The following is a 17892-nucleotide window of genomic DNA, read 5'->3' as shown; positions in this document are numbered from 1 at the left end:
AAAGAAAGAAAGTTATTTCTGCCAAGAGCAAGGGTCAAAAGTGAGCTGCAGGAGCAGGGAGTGCCTGTAAATGGATTAAAGAGGCCCGAGATGGCTTCAGGATTGCTCTGCCTCAGTATTTTGTGCACGCACATTTAATTGCAGCAGCCGCGTGTTTCAGAGGACAGCTTTGGGCACCGGATTGTTTTTTATTTACATATTAAACACTGGTGTAAACCCAGGGAGAGTGGTTAACATTTTTTCTGAACTGTGATCAGAGTGTTTCTTGGTGGTAGCACCGCCATGAAAAGGCTGGTGGAGAACGGGTGCAGGAGGCCCAAGGGGGGCCCCCTCACTGTTGCAATGTTCACTGTATGCTTTGCAGACAGTGAACATTGTGAGGGTGCTGGTGCACCCTGCAGGCAAGAGCTATACCGCTGGTTTGATTCCGTGCGGGAGACAATGCTGTAGCCTGTTTCCCACTAGGCCAGCGCCCACCGACCTAGCAGGAAATCCAAAATAGGTCTGGCAGGGAGGTCGCTACATAGGCGGCATCCACCCTGTCAGGAGTTTTGCAGATGGAGTTTTCCGTCCGCCAAACTCATAATGGGGCCCTATATGTCCCATTATGCTTCATGTTCAATGTCTAATCTTTACATCTAAATGCAGGTGTGCCCCCTCTGTTATGCGGAGGAGCGTTGCCCCTGCCAGCAAAGGCAAACGAAAAATGAAATGATAATAACATGTTTATTATCATTTCATTTTTTGTTAGGACCCGAGTTTTGGGAACAGGGCCATAAAAAATGGTGGAGGACCAAGAGGAGTGGTGGGCACTCCTGCTAGTGCCCATGCCAGTTTGGCCGGCCATCTTAGGATAGCCACACAGACATGCGCACTGACATCTATCCAACCCAGCTGCATTGCTAGGTGGAGAACAACAACAGTGAGTGGCGAATGACGAGAGGCAGGTAAGCTTTTTTTTCTTTACTTATTGTACCCTCCTTCCCAAGAAAGCCCTCCCCCCGCCCCACTACCTTTCCCTGGTTCTGGTGGCTGTCTAAATGACGTAAACCAATTGCCCATGTTTTTATCATTATTTTTCCTACTAGGCACAGCCATTTAGCATGATAGTTTCCTTTTTCTCAGATAGTTTTACTCATACAGTTTATAATAAACATTTTTACTGCCTACACGTGCATTATGGTAGGTATAATAATCAGCCTTCCTGTGTACACTCATTATGAAATAAGAACTACACCTCCCATTATTCTTACTGCACAACAGATGTAGGTTTGATATCTCTGACAATTTGAACTACATTTCCCTCCGCGCTTGGCACTCTGCCTGTACATACTGTAGGCGTGTCTCGGCTTCATGATAGCGACCACCTTGACTCACGCCACTTTCCTCGCTGGGCATACTGTGGAGAGGACTCAGAGACCGATTAAATCTACTGCTAATCGCCCCTTCTTTTTAGATCATTTTTTGTATTACTCTTGGGTCACTGTGCTGTTTTCTCTCTTTTGCTTTCCAATGCATTTATTGTAGGAGACGTTATGGGTACTAGCAAGCATGAGTAGCATTGCAGCTCATAACAACTGCTTATAATGGCTCTCTACAGGTACCAAACTATATAGTAGACAATCTGTGACTTATTATTGTTCTGTGGGCTAGGATAAACTTTAATAAGTCAGCATTTTAGTCATATGTTCATTAAAAGAAGAGAACAGATTGATAGCATTGATGATCTCACTAATTATTTTCTTTTTCTTGCACGATTGTGTATGCAGCACTGCAATCTATGCTGCCTTCATAAAGGCTTAAGAAGGAGCTAAAAACCATACAACTATAGGGTAAGACTTATGCTTCTAACAAATGCCATTCATTAACAGTACAACACTGGTGACGGGCACATTAACCCATGCATGCCCACGCTTGCATAGGATGGACTATTTTTTACGAAGTTAGAAACAGATTTGTTCTTGAAGTACGATGATCAAATAAATAATAGTCAATATTTAGGAAGAGCTCATATCCATGATAAATACATCCAGTCCAGGGCTAAATCCCCAATTCGCATGGCTGCATGGTCAGTCCGGTTTGAGTCCGTACTGAATCATGAATGAAACTATACTGTAGACTGTACCTAAAGCCTTGAAAGAGCCCCAGGCTTTCAGCCATGTAAAGGGTGAAACACATGTTGGCTATACCTTTAAGGAAATCTGAACAATTGGATCAATTGCTTGATGCACAATAAAATCTTATTGGAAAAATTAAAGACTCACTTCAAATTCTTATTGTTGGGCGGGCTCACTTATTTGTTTGTACAAGATACTCTTTTACAATGCCTCTCAGCAGCCAATGATGCACATATGCACGAGTAGGCATACTTTCAAAACAAAACTTCCCCTGCCCACAAGGGTGATAAAAAAAATACCTCACACAAGACAAACAGGACAGCTATGTAGATGAGGGTCATGGACACATCCTAGTAAGGTGCTAAGATGATTGAGGCAGACTTCAAACCAAAAGCCATTCAGGATCCAGGGATGATGGGCCACACTTCCAGCCAATCCACATGCCTTACAATGTTAGTCACATATTACATTTATTTAGTTATTTATTTCTTACTAGCCAGCGGTATACCCCAATGTATAAGGTAAAATGGCAAGAATGTCCAAGTAATACATTGTGCTAGATACATGGACTATTTTAATTTCAGAGAAAAAGGGGCCCTGAAACAAAATATTAAAAAATACCACCACAATTCCCGATAGCAACTAATAATGACATCACACTTGAAAGTAGACCTTCTGCTTTGACATATGGTGGCAACCATGTAGCTGCTCTAGAGCTTGATGAAGACACCTTCCAGGGATGCAGTGAACCATGCTCTGATATTACATTCATACCACTCGCCACAGAGGGAAATGCAAAAGTTTAGGACAGTAGACGGCATACAAACATGCACACTACCCAAATTCCAAGAAAAGTTAAATAGTTTCATATTCACTGCTGCATAATAGTCAGCAGCATTAAATGGCTACGTCTGTTTTGAAAACTAGGTAATTTATTGTAAATGTAGTTCCATGCAATATTCCACATTTTATTGTAGGTATTTACCTCGCTGAAAAATGTGCAGAAATGAAAACAAACTATTGTAGAAGGGTTTATCTAATAGAAGCTGAAAATCAAGATAGAATAAGTAAATTGATTCAATGACTTGCATCACAACATGGATCACACAGTAGCTCAAAGATATTCTGTCTGCATTCTATACTACAGAATTCACCCCCTTTGTTCAGCTATAACTCTAAGTCTTACAAACACTTCGCCTCACAAATCAAAACAAATAAACAAAAATATTTCATTCATGATTGCAGCTATACTCTTTAAAACCTAATTAAAAATATTCTGGATCTTTGCGATATTCTTGCCACGGAAAGTGTGCTTGGGCAATCTGACCTACCTCTGTAAAGTGCAACTGAGTAATCTAGATAATTCTCCGTTTCAGATACTCATCACTGCATCCCACCCACCCACCAGAATACTGCTTCTTGGCAAGCACAATTTAATTATGGCTTCAGAACCCGTAGCATTAATGTGATGTAGGTCTGCTGACAACCAATGTTTCCATTAGGGTTTCACGATCATATCAGACAGCAAGTAAAGTGATTGTAGACAAACAAAAATGTCTCAGACCTAATTCAGTATCCTGCATGTTTAGGTTCTTCAGCTAGCTTTGGTTTTAGCATTTTGTTCTTACTTGTGCAGGTTTGGCTTACAACTTCTGATAGTCCAGGACGTATAAATAAAAGGAGGATTGGACCATATAAAAGGCTTCTGTGGATCTAAGTTTTCTGCAGGTCAGTACTCCATCACTCATATGGCTGTAACCAAGAGTGGATACAGATGCTATTTGCTTCAAGCCCAGACTATACCTTGGTCATTCCAGACTTAAAGTCTCCCACAACCAGAAATGGTTATCCATATCTGATTAAGGAGTTGTCAAGGTCTGTTAGGTTGTCCTCAAGACTTAGTTGAGCCTCAGGTGGTATGTACAAGAGCATTAATACTATTGCAAACTGGGGAGCCCTGATACACCTGCAGACTACGGCCTCAGAAATAGCGGACTTCGCCACCTCAGAGGGTACAAGCCTCCAAATGCTCTTGGCCATTAATGTCACACCTCCCCTGGTCCCTTCCAAGTTTTATCCGAGTGACAGAAAAAAATTCTACCAAAATGGAATTTACATCAATGTTATAACAGTCTATAGCATATCCCCTCACAGCACTGAAGGTTTTTTGAGAGGACACATTGTTTTAAGCACGCACTCGGCAAATTCACTTGTTTAGAGAAAACTCATAAATCCCAACGAAGCAGTTTATTTTCTTGTACGTAAAAAATAGCTCTGATACACGGGGAGATTTCTCTCTGCATATGGAGGAGGTTCTGCCTTTTAACTACCCCTGCGGACATGGCGGACAGGGGATATCAGTGATGGTTACAAAGGATACAACAGGGCAGCGTCACTATTACAGTGACCTAGCAGCCCTTTGACAGATGTGCGACTACCCTAGAAGTTTCCTTTGGCAAAGCCAGCAGTTGCCCACAAGTTTGAATAGACCCGGGAAACACAACTTTAGAACAACTGATTCACAGCAGTTTTCAAAGCTACCGAACTCTAAATACGGACCTAAATATCCATCTTTCTGAATCCGGCCATATTGGTGCAGCACATCTAAGCTTGCAAGATTTAGCAATACAGCCAAGCTGCACAGAATACTGAAATCATTTCTATGAAGTACAGTAAAGTGACTAGTGTAAGAAAATGTGTGCATCCTGGATACACTATCACACGAACGTCACAATGCAGAAAACATACAGAATAAGCACATCCAATTAGTAATACATTATTTTACCACCTGCCCTTTATGAGCCATACTGAAATTGTCACTAGACAACATAAACTTGCTAGATTGTGTGTTGTAACACAACAAATGTCGAAGTTTGAAGTACTTCAATATACAAAAAAGATATCCAAGGAACAGACTAACAGATAATCAGAAGTGCAAACCTGCTGACGCACACAGTGCTCTCTTCACACTGTCACCCTATGAAAAGCCTCTATCGGTGCAAAACAGAGGTGAACTAGAAACCTTACAAAGAATGGGTTTCCATGTCGTATTTAAAGGCTCTGCGCAGCTGATGTCCATCAGGGGTCTTGCACCCACCCCCGGACAACACTGGAAGTTTCTGTCCGGGTTTCAGTAGGATCGGACCTTTCAGTGCTCTGCATCAAGACTCAGCCCCCTCCACAGCCCATCCACGTCTCTTTCACACACAGCAATCACTTAGGAAGTTGGCAATAAGCGTGACATAGTAAGTTGACGTTTTCAGTTTATAAATATGATATAGACAAAAACAATAAAGTAAATAAGAATGCTAAAATCTGCAGTAAAATATTACAGTGTCTGTCATGTATGTACAGACCAAATGCCTAAAATACATTCAATATGTTGTAAGGTCAGGCGCAGTAAGTGACTAACTTTAAAGTCCCAACATAGTCTGTACTTTTTCCTGATAACGGATGTTCTTCTCAACAACACACTTGACCAACATAACTGCGCCTACAATTAGGATGCACTTTTCATAACTACTACTAGTAACATCTGCTCTATATTGGTTAAAGGACACACATTATTCTCGCACATCTATCAACAGGTGTAAGGGCCAACATTGCACATCCTACTATGCCCTCACCCTTAGCAGGAAGTATCAAAGGACTTTATCCATTCTGTGTCTATGGGTAAAGGCGTTCATACATCAGGGGCCTTTGTTATTTCATCGAGGTGCATGCTCCTGCGGGAACTGACAAAACACTGACTACCACAATGGTTTCTCTACTACATACAAAAGAAACTACAACAAAGAGAAATTAACTATAACAATATTCAACAATTCACAACTTTTCACATTTCTTTTTGAGAACAGAACTTGCATGTTTTCTAACTTACAACACCAACTCAGCCAAAGTATTTTGTAAGCCGGAAGAACAAGATCCATGATGTCAGTTCACCTTTGTTGACTTTTCATTGCGCTTTAGTAAATACTGATTGGTTCAGCAAATGATTATGGCACTGCGCTGCTGAAATGTATCACCCGGAAGTTCCAGTGATTTAGGGGTTCCGATTGTGAGCTTATTTAGAACATGCAAATGACCGGTTTCAAGTTCCGGTTTAATTGACAGTATACCAAACCAGGGATACACAGAAGCCACAAGCAATCAGGAGCCATTGTTGCCAAAGAATGTTTGTCACATATCCTGCCATATAGACTCAGTCATCCCAGTGCTATTAACCAACTCTTTCCCTAGGCTTACCTGACAAGGGGTGCTGGGTTTCCAGAGACTCTGCATTCCAGCCGAACCATACTTCCTTCTGCAACTTCTTGACTCTTCAACTTTTGAATAAACCGTGGAGGCAGAGGGTGATCACGCACAGGTGTAACCTGGCAATCAGCCACAGGTTCACATGGAACTAAAGGGGTGTTGCTTATATTTGCAACATGGTTGTCAGCAACCTGTTCCTGTGGAAGTAAAGGGGGGTTGCTTATTTTTGGAACCTGGTTGTCAGCAACCTGTTTCTGTGGAAGTAAAGGGTGGTCATTTACAGCCGCAACATGGCGTTCAGCTACAGTTTCTCCCTTCTGAATGACTTGGTTCTTAGTTTCAAGGGAAGAACCTACAGTGCAAGAATCTCCAGGAATCTTTATTGGTAGCTTTGCTTCAGACTTAACTTCTGGTTGAGGTTTGACTTGTTTACTAATCGAAGAAGCTTTGCTATGAGGTATCTGGACGTTTTTTGGGGAAAGATAACCACTATCAGGTGAAGAAGAGTTTCCATCAGAACTTCTTCCCCGGGGTTTTGACTTGTCTCTAAAAATGGAGGAAAGTTCTTCAATAAAATTAGCAGCTTTGTTACAAAGGTCATTTCGAGAGGATGCATCATTGTATCCTGGCTTCACGGGGTTCGGAGCATGTTTTGCTGTACTTTTTGCAGCAGAGGACTGAGACTGAAGGCTTCGGATCAAGCTGGGCCTTGCGACTAAAAGAGGTGTAATGATAGTTTGAATCTCATTTGCAACAGCAGCATTTTTTTTGCGTGGTTGTGTGGTTGGAACTTGTTTTGACGTAGCACTAGCAGTTGTTGTTGTTGTCATTTGGCAACTGACATGAGGTATGTTTAATGTCTCTGGCTTAATAATTTGAGTGTCCTCATTAGGCGTTGGGGACGGATCCAAAGAAGACAGGCTTAAAAATTGCTCACTTTCTGGTTCCGGGCTCAAGTTTCCAGCTTCTGAGCTAGAAAACGCCTCACGGGCAAGGTCAAGACTCTTGTCGATCTCATCTTGGCTGAGAAAATCTGACAGTTCAGGCGGTAAGTCGCCATCCATGTCTGCCACATTCAGGTCAGATAATGAATCATAGAAAGAATCAAGTGAGGAACCTTCGGACATAGTTTCAGAGCAAGCCTATAGAGTTTTTGTCTCAGAGCAATATGCCTCCTTCAACTGTAAAGAGACCGGTACGTCTGCTCACAGGTCTGATCTTGCATGCCGTTTGGTCATACATACAAATCTGGGTTCTGCAAAAAAAAAAGAAAGAAAGAAAAAGTGTACTTAGTAGGAAATTTTTATGTTAAAATGTACGCACTTAACGCTTTACCAAATCTGGCCAATGTTATGTAGAAACTAAATCCCAATTATCTAGAATTCATAAACTACTTTGGGAACTTTACCGAAGACCATCTCGTAAGGGCAGCTTTTGAATATTTGCACTAACTATGTACATCATAATATAATTGTGAAACTTTGAAAAATGACCAACTCCTGTGTTAGAGTTGAAATGCATTTAAAAAGGGGAATGGCCCCCTAAAAAACATTTTTGGGGCGTAGGTAATGGTCCACTGTAAATTCTTAAACTTTTGTTTTAAAAAAACCTTTCCTTTTTTATGCATCCCCAATTTTTTGAAAGAAGAGCCACTGTGGCATGTTAATACAAGCAGACCATCATCCCTGTGAATTTAATCAATCACAATGAGTCGCAATTTGTGACCTACCTCATTAATGTTCAAGAGGTAGGTTGGGTGGTGACCCAAGGTGAATCACGCTTTTACAAACTGACCTATTAGTCATGTGTCAGTTCATAAAATTGTTTTCTGGTCACAATTAATGACCATATTTCTGCAACCGTTTTTTCCTAAATCTGCCCCTTTGTGTATCTTAAAAAAAGTTTTTATGGGAGTAGACAGTGGTCCGCTACTGCTATTTTTTGGAAGTTGTTTTAATTTTTTCCTATTAGCAAATACAGCATTATGTTGTCAGACTATTTTTGATTCAGTAATAACTCCAGCATATTGGACAGCATAGTTCCCCAGACATTCAGTTGAGACCCTTTCCCCTTTTACAGAATTTACTGGTTCCCTTACCCCTAAGCTCTTCAGTCCCTCCCAGAGGTCCATGGACAATTCTTACACTTTTATAAATAAAAACTTTTTTTAAGGCAGCCTTGTTTCCTCCTAGGACAGGTTCTCAACCTGTAGTTCAGGGACCACTGAGAGTCCACCAAGCATACTCAGGAGGTCCGGAAATGCTTAGAAAACAGATAAAGTGTATCTAAATAAAGAAGCAATATGTACAACTGAAAATGTTAAAACCTTCTTTAAATGTGGAGAAATCTGAAATTGAAGGTTAAAAGTTAGCATCCTCTGATTGATTTGTGGGAGCAGTGTAAGTGCATCAAACAGAATATAGTATGAACTGTGAGTAGATGCAGCTTAATTTAGATAAGCTCCGACCTTCCAATTAAAGTCAACATGTTTATTGTTTTATATTTGTTTGTAAATCAAATAGAATATATATTTGTGTACTTAATTGATGAATGTTTGTTTCTGTAATTTTTCTGTATGGCTTTGCGGTTCAAATGATCGAAAATGCTTGGGTGGGGATGTTCCCATCTTCCAATAATGCTGCAGTGGGGGTCCCCAAGCTCCAATAATGATTAATTGGGGGTCCAGAGAAGTCAAACGTTTACAAACCACTGTCTTAGGAAAATGGGCTGCACTTAAATAAATAAAAAAGTCTGCTTTATTGCGAGGTGGTCACCACCATTGTGCTGTGTTTATCCTAGGAGGCCACCATCCCTGTGATGGCCTTCACACACAAAGAGTCGCAGTTGGCCACCTACCTAATTAATATTCATGAGGTAGTTCGGACTGTGATTCACTGTGGATCAGAATTTTATGAATCGACCTATTAGTCATACGTCACTTCATAAAATTCTTTACTGGTCGCAATTTGCGACTATTTTTTGCAGCTAGATCTTCCTACATCTGACCCCTTGTTCTAACTGATCTGCCGACATCTACTGATTATGAAAATCATACATCAAACAGCCTGCATTTCCTTCCATCAGAGATAAGGTCTTCAAACTGTGCGGTAGGCCCCTCTAGGGGTTTGTGGATATATTTCAGAGGGGCGCAAATGTCTCTGCTAGTACTTGTAAATGAAGATTTCCTGGAAGTGCAACCTTGTTTATTTGTCACTTTTTCAAGCTGCCTGCATTTACAACACTTGAAGTTCATAAAAAACGGAACTGGAATTTTGAGAGCTAAAAAACGATGTTGTTGTTTTTTTACTTTCAGGTAACTGCATCTAAAATAACACACACCTTTTTAAATGAAAACAAATTGTAGTTGAACTATTGGCTGCTATATCCACACACGATCACTGCAAATGTCTGTATGTGTGACAGGAGAGTCACAGAATTCAATCCTCATTCGTGCCTTGTGTATTAACAGTGCTATGAGTTCCCAACATGTGACAAAAACATTGTTAATATGTAAGTTATTGTTTTTAAATTGTATTGCCTGTCACACAATGATTTAGGGCATGATTTAGATCTCGAGGGAGAGGTTGCTCCGTAATAATGGAAACGGATATCCCATCTGCCAAAATCTAAATACCATTGTTTTCTATGGCGTTTAGATTTCCACATACGGGATATCTGTCACCGTTGGAACTGAGTAACCCCTGCGCCAAGATCTAAATCAGGAGGAGATAAAGCAAGTGCTTTCCAAGTATATATTTTGCCAATTCCTAGTCAGACTATACGTAGTGCAAACATTTTCATGTGTCCATTAAAAAAAATTGTTGCAGAACTCAGCTGATAACCCCCTTACATTATCTCCCAAACAGAATAAATCTTTGTGCATGTGAAGCTTCAGGTGACTCCATCAACTAAGGTTTAAACAGGCTCCCAATCACCCTTTGCCTTTGGTGATTAACAAATTGTACAGATTTATATTTCTTTCAGGAAGCAGACACACTGGTGATAAGGCTTGTTTCTTTGGCTCGCATCCCTTTCAGTGGAGCTGGAAGTAGGGAATCCAGAAGTGCTGCAGCACATCCACAACATTTAAAAGGGTTTAGAAGAGAATGAACAGCAAAGGGAGTCCTTAAATGTTTTTTCTGACAGCACATTTGTATTTTCAAAGAAACACTGTCAAATATCTCATATGCCTTAGTGAGATTAAATTATTGGTCAGCACCCGCACTCAAAAAATCATTCCAGCACTAATGTCCCTTTCAGCTTCAAGGCACAGGATGCACAACACCCTCTTCATTTCCAACCGGAGGGTCCTCAAAGTCAGCATTAACCACCCAGGCATGGTTTTTATGTTTTTGTAAATTGAAAAACAACATGGGCACATTGGCCCCAATAGGTGCCATCCATCCACTTCCACCTCTGTTTACAGGCGTCCTTTCAGGTGAGTTGAGGGGGTGTCAGGGAGGAGGTCAGCAGGCTCACATTCAGATGGAGCATTGATAGCCCGGGCATCCGGGACCTCAACTAATGGCCTATAGGAAAGAGAAAATGACTGAAATTTGTGGATATTTTCAAAGAGATGTCTCAAAGATGCACTATCTGGCCTTCCAGCTGCGATAGGACTTGTGAAGGCTCAGTGATAGAAACACTTCCTAGGTTGGTGAGAGTGGCATTGGGCTGTTGTTGGACTTCAGTTAGTTTTTTTTTTTTTAAAGGTAAGCTCCTATACTCCAGAAATTCCACTGGGTAGACTATCCAAAGGCTGTGGATATTACATGGCTATGGGACCCACAAACTGGGAACTGGTTGGTATCAATACAGTGGGTGATTTATTTAAAGATGGTCTCTGATTACATTTGATTCACTGATGGTAGATAACTGTCTCCCTAAGAGTCAATTTCTTGCACCAGTTTCCTAAGGGACAATTTCTTGTCTACGGGGCACTGAGAGAGGTGTTGCCTAAGTAATGGGATGTTAGAAATACTGTACCCCATTACTACTTCTTCTCTGTGCAATGGTGGACAGCAGAGGATACACATCCTGGCTTTATAGGGCATTACTAAACATGATAGGTATACCCTTATTTGAGCTTTCAAGTTAAGCAGGGTCTGGTTTTGGAAGGGTACTTAAACAATTAGAATGTTCATACAGATTAGCTTAGTCACATAGTGTCAAGAAGTGCAACATTTAAATATATACAGTGCACTTTCTAATTAGAGAAAACATGACCCCCAAAGAAAACTCACTGTTTTGTTTTTCCTCAGTAAGCTATGACTGCCCTCACTGTGCCCAAACAGAAGCACACATCTACCAGATGACACGTGGCTCTCAACAATTCTACAATCCTTGTAGGAAATAACAAGAATGCTTGAAAAATCATCAACAGGGTTATACAACACTATCTTGTGTATTAGGTCATTGTCCCAAAAGTGGGACAACAGTTGCTAAATTTCCAGATTTCTCACTGTTGCTAGAAAGAATGGCAACTGCAATTTCCTGGAAGTCTCAGATGGCTCCATCACTACTCAAAGAGAGAAGTGTAGTGGTGAAACGGACAGGGGCACAGAGTACTGTGCTCCGTGTTGGAGAATATAGAGGGCTTAGAAAACTCCTTCAATAGTCAAAAGGGGGTGAATTGTTCCAAGTCTCAATAATCAACGCCGGGAATGATGTCAAACCTCCCGGAGTTCTGAAACATCCGAATAAACACGACAATTGTGACAGTACATATGAAAAGTGGTGCAATGAGCAAAATAATATAATTGAGTCTCGTCAATGGCAGAACTCATGTGAGCATACACAGTCACTCGCCAGTGATAATCCATGTGACGAAAGGAATCCCATGTACCGATCTCAATATCAAAGAGATAGTTGTTACAAAAAAAGCACAACAGACTGCATAATGATGTCAGAATCTCAGCATACAGTTTGAAAAGCAAAAAAGGAATCTCAGTTGTCATTTAATCAAAATCTATGTTAAGGTATGTCCCGGCTGGTAGTAACAAGTTGCATGATATTACTGATAAAGAGTATATATTAATGTTGTGAAGTTCAGCTGCACAAATTGTTCTAAGTGGTAATAATGCTCCCTATACACACTTTACATGCAAAAGAAAACAACAATAATCATGCACCAACAGTTTCCGAGTAATTTTCAGACAATTTTAGGGAGAAGCAGAGATAATAGATTTTGGTACAACAGATGGGTTTCCAAGGCTTTCCTGATCACAGAGAGGAGGATCATTACAGTTCTCGGTGAATGGAGAGAGAATTCCAAACAGTAGTGGTATCCTGGTGAAGAAATGTTAAGGTTTATGTTGACTTTTGGAGATTTTATCAAGAGCTAGAGCTTCTTCCTCGGTCATCACTGGCCTCCTGAGACCATGAGAAGATTAGGTAGGTAGTCCTTCAGAATATGTTACCCATTCATTAACGGTAAGAATGTAGGCAATCAAGTTACACAATAAATGCAACACATTGGAGTACTGCAGAAAATATACACCTATTGTAGATTTTATTTTATTCCTGTAATTCTTCAGTAACAGTTTCTAAAGACTCCAGAGCAGTTGTCAATGTCTTGCATTCCTTACGGAATGCCAGTCACAACCTTCCAGCAGTGTTTGTCAACAATCACAAGCTTGCATGTTTGTAGGCATTTACCTGTTTCTACATGTGTACTCACAATTAAAATTCTGCCAAATTGGCAGCATTTTAAGAGTGTGTAAACCAATTTAGGTATGCAATGATTGATTCTTATTTACATAAATGCATTGCCTCTTCCCTTGCAATACCTCTAGTACATTACATTCTTATGATTAAAATAACAAAGAACTCAATAAAAAACTTATTTTTAATGCAGATGTTCATCTGGTGCATCACTGACATGACAATGCAGTTGCAAATAATGGCATTTGTGAAAGTAATCTGCTCTATGCGTCTTTCAGTTGCTACGGGCCCTGAAGAACTTCCCATCTCTGTGATAAAACAAGATATTTGCTCTTAGCGTAAGATCTTCTTTGTGTTCTTCAGAAGGTGCTTTCTCTCCAGAAGCATTCCCCCCTCCTGGATTATTAGTATTATTGTGCCTTTATATAAGAAGGGGGATTGTAATTGTCCCGTCAACTATCGGCAGATTGCCCTTTTGGACGCAGTTGGGAAAGTCTTTACTAAATGTCTGCTTTCCAGACTTACCACTTGGGCAGAAGAGAATGATATTATCCCCCTGGAGCAAACAGGGTTTAGACGTAGTCATAGCAACCTGGATAATATTGCAGCGCTTCAAGTTATTACTGAAAAGTACTTAAAACTAAGACAGGGAGTGGTCTATGCCGCTTTCATTGATTTTTCTATGGTGTTTGAGAAAGTGGACAGAGATCTGCTATGGAGAAAGCAGGCCAATTTGGATTTGCCTCCTATTCTTCTTGAGTTAGTTATAGCACTTCACTTCTCTATTTGGTGGAAAATTCTCTTAGAGGGAGAAAAGATTTATCTCAAGAGATATTCACTCCGAATGGACTAAAGCAAGGATGTTTCTTGGCACCTCTGCTTTTCTCCCAATTTATGTCTCAGATTTTCCCTTTTTCTTCTCTCAGAGCAAGGGTTTCCTGCCGCAAATAGGTGGGTACTCAGTTGGTTGATTATTATATGCCGACGACATTATAATCGTTGACTTAACTCTTGAAGGTCTACAGAATCTTGTCCAGTCTTTGTCAAAGTATTCTGAGTCCCATTTTGTAAAGGTTAATGTCACAAAAAGCAAGGTTCTTTGTTTCCATGGAAATAAAAAGATGAAACTTCCTAATTTCCATTGGTCTTTAGGAAATCAAAACTTGGAAATTGTGAACTCGTATCCATTTTTAGGGAAAATAGTTTGTGGGAATCTTAGAGATACAGCTCATATTTCTTCCAACAAATTGAAAGCCGGTTCTCAAGCAAGAGGTTTAGGTGCTCTATATATATCCACAGGAAGAAGGCATTTTGTGCACTTCCTATCAGTCTATTGAGCTAAAGTTCCCGCATCCCTTCTTTATGGCTTGGAATTCATTGATACCTCTAAATGGGGGTTCTTGAATCAGTTGGAAGGTAAAATCCTTAGAAAACTTCTGTCTGTTAATACAGCTGTTTCTGTGGTGGCCTTGAGCCTGGAAATGGGTCTACGAAGTGTGTTTGTCCAGGGATTAGCAGGAGTTTGTATGTTGGCCCGCTTCGCTTTCAAGGAGCGAGGAGAATACTCTAAGGGCTGTGTTAAGGATAGACTTTTTTTCATATAATAATAACGTCAAGTACTCCCTTCATAAGTATTTCTCCTATGCTCTAGAAAGGTTGGAATTAGACCGTCATCAGGTCTTGGCAATATCCCCCTTGCAATTGAAAATTGGATTGAAGCAGGCAACGTGGTCCATAGGCTTTCCACTGGACCTTGAGAGCTGTGCAAAAAAGAGTTTCTTTTTGAATTAGGCAAATTCTTTAATAGTAAAAAAAAAAAAACACACAACCCTACATTTCGTGGAATATCCCACATAGGGTTAGGCGTTTTTGGATGCTGCTCCGGCAGGGATTGTTACCCTTGAATGTGCTTATGGCGAAATGGCATGGATCAGCTAAAATGTGCCATTTTTGCTTTGCCGAACCATATTTTATTTGTCTGTCCATCCCTTGCCCCATTTCGACATAAATGGCTACAGCCTATCTGTCTCCAGCTTTCTCTGTTGTCCACATCTGAGTTTCTCTGCGCCCTGTGTGATCCTCCTAATGAACTGTTCTGTTTTAGATATATGTATATATTTTTTTATGTTTCTTATATTTATTCTAAGTATATTCATAGTAAAGTTGGTGCCTTGGCTTCTATGGTAACTGGGTAGGAGGTGCTGTATGAAATAATATAATTAGATGGCTCTCTTACTATGATGCATTTTTATTATAACTACACCTCACAGGTAGAAAGGCAATGTATTTGTGTGCTTTTCTATATATATAACTGTGTTTTTTTATGAGCGGATGAGCAAGGTATTTGAAGGTTTTTGCACATATTTAAGCTTTTTTGTCTTTTATATACGGTTCTTGTTTAAAGGCATTTGACTATAATGCACTCTATGAGTACACAGGTACAGGCTGTAAGTACCTTTTTTATGCATCTTTTTATGGGTGGATGGGTAAAGTAATTGACTATCTATGTACCTATTTTATCTTTCCGTTTTTATGTGGACCTCGTTGTGAGTTCCTAAACATAAATACAAATTTGATTATTGAGCCGGATGAACAGCTAAGCGCACATAGCCCTGTACAATCATGGACGTCATACAGGGGTAGCCAGTGGTCGCAGCTGCGACTCTTGGCGTCCGAGGTCGCAAACTCAGTGCCAAGAACACAGGGGCAGCTGACTGCTGCTCTACTCCCCTTTTCCGGAAATTTAGTTTATAATACTAATAGTGAACAATATTACTTTATTCACTATTAGTGTAACAAAAAAATGAAGTACACTTAGCTGGAATATACCATTCCCTAGTAGCTGAGGTAACTAAAAATTGCTTCTAGATGCATGTTATGTGGGTGCATGCCGGTGAGAGTGTGTTTATATGAGAGACATTGTGTGAATGTGTGTCTATGTGTAAGCATGTGTGTGCGTGACTGAAAGGGAAGGTCAAACAGCATGCGATGTCACCTTTCGCTACCCCTGGCGTTTTGGTGAATTGACGTCCATGTGTACAATACAGACAAAAACGTGGACTGATTTTTTTGACTTACATGAAATTAAATTGGTCACCAATGAGTGCCAAAAATCCGCAGTACAACAATCACACAAATTGCTATCATTTGCGATGTCACTGTCTTCGAGGACAGTAGAGGTGGATATTTTACTTTATCTTTTATTTTTATGTGTCCCCAAGCATGAATGAATTGCTTAGTGTAATTGCACTTTTCATATTTTCATACAATCTTGTAATTTCTGAACTACACAAATTGAGAGACTTTTGTTCTGGCTTTCAAAATAACATTTTCAAAAGCATCTTTCTATCCTTAAGTAAGTGTAAAACTGAAATTACCGCCCCCGGCCCCAACACACACAGAGTGTGGGACATGAGTGAATGTGCGATGCAAATTATGAAAAGGCTATTTTTAGCGTGCATCGTTTGAACAACGCCATGTTAGTATGGCTTTTTCACACTGTATGCAAGTAACCAGCGAGGGAACTGGTGAACAAATGCTGGAGTGACAGAATACAACTATTATGTATACACAAATGGCACACATATTGAGAATGATTTAGGCACATTAAAGAGAGATAAACACTTAAAAGTTGTTTGGCAACCATAACAAATATACTTACCGCAGGTATATTTTCAAAATATATGGACATTTCTGACATTCGTGTGCACGAATTACGCACAGTACCATAAGGTTTGGGGTGTGCTACAAGCATATCAAGCAAAACAGAAAGAGGATAGAAACACTAATAAGTGTTTCAGTATTAACTTCAGTTCACAGGCTATATAATAAATCAAAACTTCTACCTGGAAAGGATTCACAATTATTAATGTCATGTCAAACGCGTTTCTGAAACGAATGATCAGCGTAACACTGTCTGCTTTTCTTTTAAAACGAATTTGTTTTTGAGACAACACAGCCACACACGTTTTGGAAGCGCAGCGTTCTTTTACGGACAACCCCCCGCTAAACTTACAGCGAATGCAGTGACACTGTTTTAAGAAATAGTTCGGTGTTAGCCATATAATACCGGAATAAAACTCAACACTGACAGACCTTTACGTGCCGTCCAATGCGTAGACCTCAGAGCAGCTGACGCGTTTCCAGGCAAAGTGTGACAGGCTTTTGCTCGCTTTCCCACAAAACTACAAACTTGGCTACTCATTAAAGGCTGGTTGGTCCAACCAGCTCCAGTGGCGACCGAGGCCTGCTGCTCCCATCTGTTCCCACAGGCCTCTGCAGTCCTCGGTGCTGCCGTCTATATTTGGTAACTGAACTCATGTTTCAGCTGGCCGCAGGAGGAGCGCTATCTGACATTCCAACAGGGGAGCTGTCAGTCCTGGGGGGCGGAGGGACAACAATCTTTGTCACACTCGGGACTTAGACATTCAAGCCCTTCGAAAACAAGAGCTGACCAGGTATTGATGAAATCTCTGGGAAGACAAATAAGAACTGCTCGTTTGCTCATGGTGCAGTGGTTGCAGATCTCAACTTCCACGTGCCAACTTAACACATTCTGGGAGCAGTTGTCCGGGTTCACGCCAATTCAACCATTTATTTAGAAGTATTATACTACATTGCTTTTTTAAAGTAAAACGCAGAGAAAAAGCAAAGAGTGCAGCATATGCTTTAGCATAATTAGAGGCAGGACTGACACGTGGTGGTTCCCTGTGTAATCATGTAACAATAAGTGAAGGTAAATTTCAGCTGTTGGGGATTATTTCTTTAATTCCAGTTTATTTCATTTGATGTTTCCTTGACTTAGTTATCAACTACATTTCTCTGAGAGAAGGGTCAGGTAGTGTCATATACAGAATTG

At 40.4% G+C, this 17892-nt stretch overlaps 1 protein-coding gene across 3 annotated transcripts in view; it reads right to left on the bottom strand.

Moving 5' to 3' along the window:
* The window catches only part of PALLD (palladin, cytoskeletal associated protein), an 847172-nt gene extending 829864 nt beyond the window's left edge, over positions 1–17308 (bottom strand). Inside the window, exons 1-2 of one of the 3 annotated variants that reach the window (XM_069244048.1) lie at positions 17130–17308; positions 6363–7626 (exon numbers count right to left, since the gene is read on the bottom strand). In XM_069244048.1, coding sequence (XP_069100149.1) covers positions 6363–7498 — 1136 coding nt within the window. In that variant the 5' untranslated portion in view covers positions 7499–7626; positions 17130–17308. The remainder of the gene's footprint in view (positions 1–6362; positions 7627–17129) is intronic. The other 2 variants (XM_069244031.1, XM_069244040.1) reach the window with 2 other exon arrangements.
* Between the last annotated feature and the right edge of the window lie 584 nt (positions 17309–17892).

Source organism: Pleurodeles waltl, chromosome 1_2 (genome assembly GCF_031143425.1).
Source record: "Pleurodeles waltl isolate 20211129_DDA chromosome 1_2, aPleWal1.hap1.20221129, whole genome shotgun sequence".
Taxonomy (NCBI): domain Eukaryota; kingdom Metazoa; phylum Chordata; class Amphibia; order Caudata; family Salamandridae; genus Pleurodeles; species Pleurodeles waltl.
This window is presented reverse-complemented; position numbering and strand designations above follow the sequence as displayed.